This window comes from Austrofundulus limnaeus, unplaced genomic scaffold (genome assembly GCF_001266775.1).
Source record: "Austrofundulus limnaeus strain Quisiro unplaced genomic scaffold, Austrofundulus_limnaeus-1.0 Scaffold20, whole genome shotgun sequence".
Taxonomy (NCBI): Eukaryota; Metazoa; Chordata; class Actinopteri; order Cyprinodontiformes; family Rivulidae; genus Austrofundulus; species Austrofundulus limnaeus.
In genome coordinates, this window is record NW_013952422.1 from 2425017 (window position 1) to 2428901 (window position 3885).

General features: G+C 37.0%; 2 protein-coding genes across 2 annotated transcripts in view; one reads left to right on the forward strand and one right to left on the reverse strand.

Annotated features, from left to right (window-relative positions):
* morn5 (MORN repeat containing 5) overlaps positions 1–427 on the forward strand; it is a 10606-nt gene extending 10179 nt beyond the window's left edge. Inside the window, exon 5 of the mRNA XM_014003848.1 lies at positions 273–427. Coding sequence (XP_013859302.1) covers positions 273–379 — 107 coding nt within the window. The 3' untranslated portion in view covers positions 380–427. The remainder of the gene's footprint in view (positions 1–272) is intronic.
* Positions 428–1150: 723 nt separating this feature from the next.
* Positions 1151–3885, reverse strand: part of lhx6a (LIM homeobox 6a) — a gene marked incomplete in the record, with an annotated part of 14935 nt that continues 12200 nt past the window's right edge. Inside the window, 4 exon segments of the mRNA XM_014003845.1 lie at positions 1151–2572; positions 2662–2836; positions 2913–3008; positions 3579–3679. Coding sequence (XP_013859299.1) covers positions 2493–2572; positions 2662–2836; positions 2913–3008; positions 3579–3679 — 452 coding nt within the window.

A 3885-nucleotide genomic window follows, 5' to 3' on the forward strand; every position in this document is an offset into this window, starting at 1 on the left:
CACACACACACACACACACACACACACACACACACACACACACACACACACACACACACACTAACCTGCGGTTTAATAACGCTGGCTGCTGATTGTTCTACATTTTATTTAAGCCTTTTGAGCCAGTTTAACAAATTGAGAACAACCTCCCACTTTTCAGCCTTTCACATCAGAATCTGCAGTTGTTGTTTTTTTTTTTTTAAAGTTTCTTTAGCCCCGGGCTTTGTCTTTGATCAGATCTGATCCATTTCTCATCAAATGTTTTCTGACAGATGACTCTGAACACGAGTGGATCGTGAGGACTTGTCGGAATGAGGTTGTTGCTGGATCTGGTTCATCTGGATCATCAGATCCCGCAACCAGATCTGAAGAGAGCTGAGCAAAATGATGTTTTAAACTTTACGAGCTAAATAAAAAAAACAACAGATTTTTGTCTGTAATTTTGCCTGAGTTGAATGAAACTATCCTTTTTTTTTTTGCCACAGATTGGAAGTGGAGATGACTTTCAGTGCAAACATTTTAAACAAAAAAAACATTGCAACTTCATAACTCCTTTTTTTATCATTTTAGTTTGTCAAAAACACAGTTTTTGTTATTTCTAGGTGCAGTAATTCTTATCAGGGCATTTCAAATCAAACATTTAATTTGCAAATTTGAACACTCAAAGATGGCTGTGAAAAAAACTTTTGAGTGATTTATTTTTGATAAATTGTTTTTAAATCAAAATATTGCTTATCTGCAGGCCATCTCAGGMTTTTTAACAAATGGATAATAAATTATATTTTGCAGATAATTTATTAAAACTTGGTTAGTTGACTTTAAGGATACATTTGAGCGAAATTTTAAAATGTAAAAGGCAGCAGATTTTTGCACAAAATTTATGAYGCATTTTTTTCTGTAAACATTTGCAGAAAAACGAAGATGCAGCCAAGATGCAACAGAAACATGCAACTTCTTTTAAAAGACATTTCATTTTACTTTCATTTATTTTAAGTGTATTTATTTATTTTTTTATTTTTGAAAGTTGTTGCTTAACTTTTTTTTACGAYGCCAACTTTTCTGTCTCTTTTGCCACAAATTTAGTTTGATAAAAGTGAAGTTTAGTTTCCTTGACTCCGAAAAGTTTGTAAAAACCACACAAAAATCACACTCAATTTTATGCATTTTATTACACGAAACATTGATGATCCACAGTCTATCAAATAAACCTTTTGTTTAATTTCTTAATGTTTTTATGTCAAAAACTGATTCAGAAAGGGGGAAAGTGCTTTACAGGGATTTACCATGTTAATAAATACAAGGACTTTGAGGTGGAACTGGATGTGGTTTTCACACAAAGGTAATGACACTAAAATACAGACACACACACACTCGCTACTCCTGCCAATACACACATAGAAACACWTTCACGCACACCCCTTTTTACTATATACAAACCCAGTCAGTTTTATTGGGTCCATTTTGTACCAAAACTCAGTTTCCCTCATTGTGTGAAGCTGAACAAGCAACCGTATAAATTAAAAATTAGAACACAGCTGTACAAGATGTCAGATTTTGTAGGAATGTGTCTTTTAACAACAAACTGATCCAAAACTTTTCTTTATTAAAAAAAAGAGCTTCAGCAGGATTGCCTCAAATGCTAAAATAAATCCATAAAACTCAAATTTTCAGTTGAGGTTTAAAAGGAAAAAAGTTCAACTGCTGGAGCTGAGTTTGTAAACATAGTTTGTACTTTTCTAAAAAAAAAAAAAGTTTAAATCATTTAAAATTAAACAATTTTTTAAATTAAAAAGTCCAATTTGTTATTTAAAAATGAGTTAAAATTTAGATTTAGTTGAATAATAGACGAGATAAGGCACGCTGTTTGAAATCTTGAACAAAATTTAAATTCTTCTTAACTCAGTGGAACTTTGATCCAAACCTGTAATTGGGAACTATTTGTTGTTACGTATTCCAAAGATGAACAGCTTGTTGTGTTTGCATGTAGGTTTCCTTCATGGTTGCTGAGAGATAAAAGAGGGAGGAGTCTTACCTCGGATGTGGTTTACTGAGTGCGCCCCGTCCCGTCTGGGCCGCAGTGACACTTCCTTTCATACTGAATCTTCAAAACTCTGACAGCACTCAAAAAGCTTCAGTCCTGCTTCCTTTATCAGTTACGTCCATTTAAAACTCCACTTCTCTCAGGTTTGTGGAGGGAAGTAAAAAATGTCCATTACATGGTGTAAAACAGAGGGTTCCTGTTAAATATAAATGCTGGAAGGAGTTTTTTTTGTGTGTGTGTTTGTTTTTGACAGACGGGCTGCAGGTGGGATTATCATCTCCTCAGAGCAAAGAGCAACAAAGTTTCTTTTTCCTCTTCTTTCCATTCCTTGGTCTGTTAGGAGATCTGGCAGATGAGTCTTTTCTCCATGTTGTACAATCTTTGAATGAGGTTAGCAGGCGTTGCTGATTGCAGATCAGGGGCGCGGATCCACGGAACAGGGGGTCCTGGGCTACCGGCTGAGGGGGAGCTGGGGCAGCGACATGGCCTGGTGAGGGAGACTCTGAGAGGTCAGGACGGAGAAGGGGTGACCTGGCGATGGCAACAAATAAAAAAAAACACAAATGAGCAGAAAATCAGCAGAAGCTTTCTAGACGTAGAAGGGATTTTTCCAAACTTACTGTCGATGTAGCCGTGTAGAGCCACCATCCGCGCTCGCTCCGGACTGCCGAAGGGCGAGTAATGCAGCTCGTCGGGCAGCGACGAGGGCATCCTGGACTGAGGGTGACCCTGGGGAGCCCCGCTGTGTTGGGGCGTGTGCTTTTTATGTCTTGCTCTGCAGTTTTGAAACCACACCTATGAAGACGCAGACATCATGTAGCGATACGTCTGACACACAGGAGATAAAGTATCTTTCGGCTCTCGCACAGACCTGTATAACTCTCCTGCTGAGGCCCGTCATGTCAGCTAGCTTCTGCAGCGTTTGGGCGTCTGGGTTGTTGTCTTGAGCAAACTGCGCCTGCATGATCTGATAAATGAGACAACAGATTAGAAAAATAGTAGCGGACTGTTTCACTGTAAAATTAAAAGAATGATCTGTTTTAAAGAACTGAGCAGGCGTCAGTTGTAAAGTGGGCAGAGTTGTAAAGTAACTAAGTACAAATACTTTGTTATTGTATTTAAGTATAAAGCTTTGGTTATCTACTTGAGTAATTATTTTTCACATTATCACAGATGTATGTGGTATAGAAATAAAAATATATACAGTATATACCTGCAACAGCTACATTAGTGCATCCAAACATTTTTAATATTAATATTTTACACCTCCCAATAAATATCATTTTGGGAAATTTAACCACTCATTTTTACTCAGTACTTTTACTTTTAATACTTAAGTACATTTTATGTCACAAATTTACTTTTGATACTTAAGTACAAAACATATCAGATACTTTAAGACTTTTACTCACGTAATATCCTTAAACTTTAAGCTCTACCAAAGTAATTTCATGGTAAGATACTTGCACTTTTACTCAAGTATCACTTTGTGGTACTTTGTACAACACTAGCCCTGAGTGAGACGGATGTGCCTCACCTGTAGCTGCTCTGCAGTGAACGACGTCCGTGCTCTTTTGGCCGGTTTGGGTTGACTGTCTTGTTCTGTTGGGACGGCTCCCTCTAATGTGATGCCGTTTCCTGAAAGACACAGAGTGTTGGATGTAAATCAAACAATCTGCACAGCAGATCCAGTTTAGGAATGTAAATATTTACTTAAGTACATTTAGTTTAGTTCTATTCCACAACATTGCAGAAGAAAATGCTGTAAATTTGACCTTCTTCTGCATTTTGACCGCTTTATTTACTGTTTACCAAAGATTTTCCATAGGTAATATATATATATA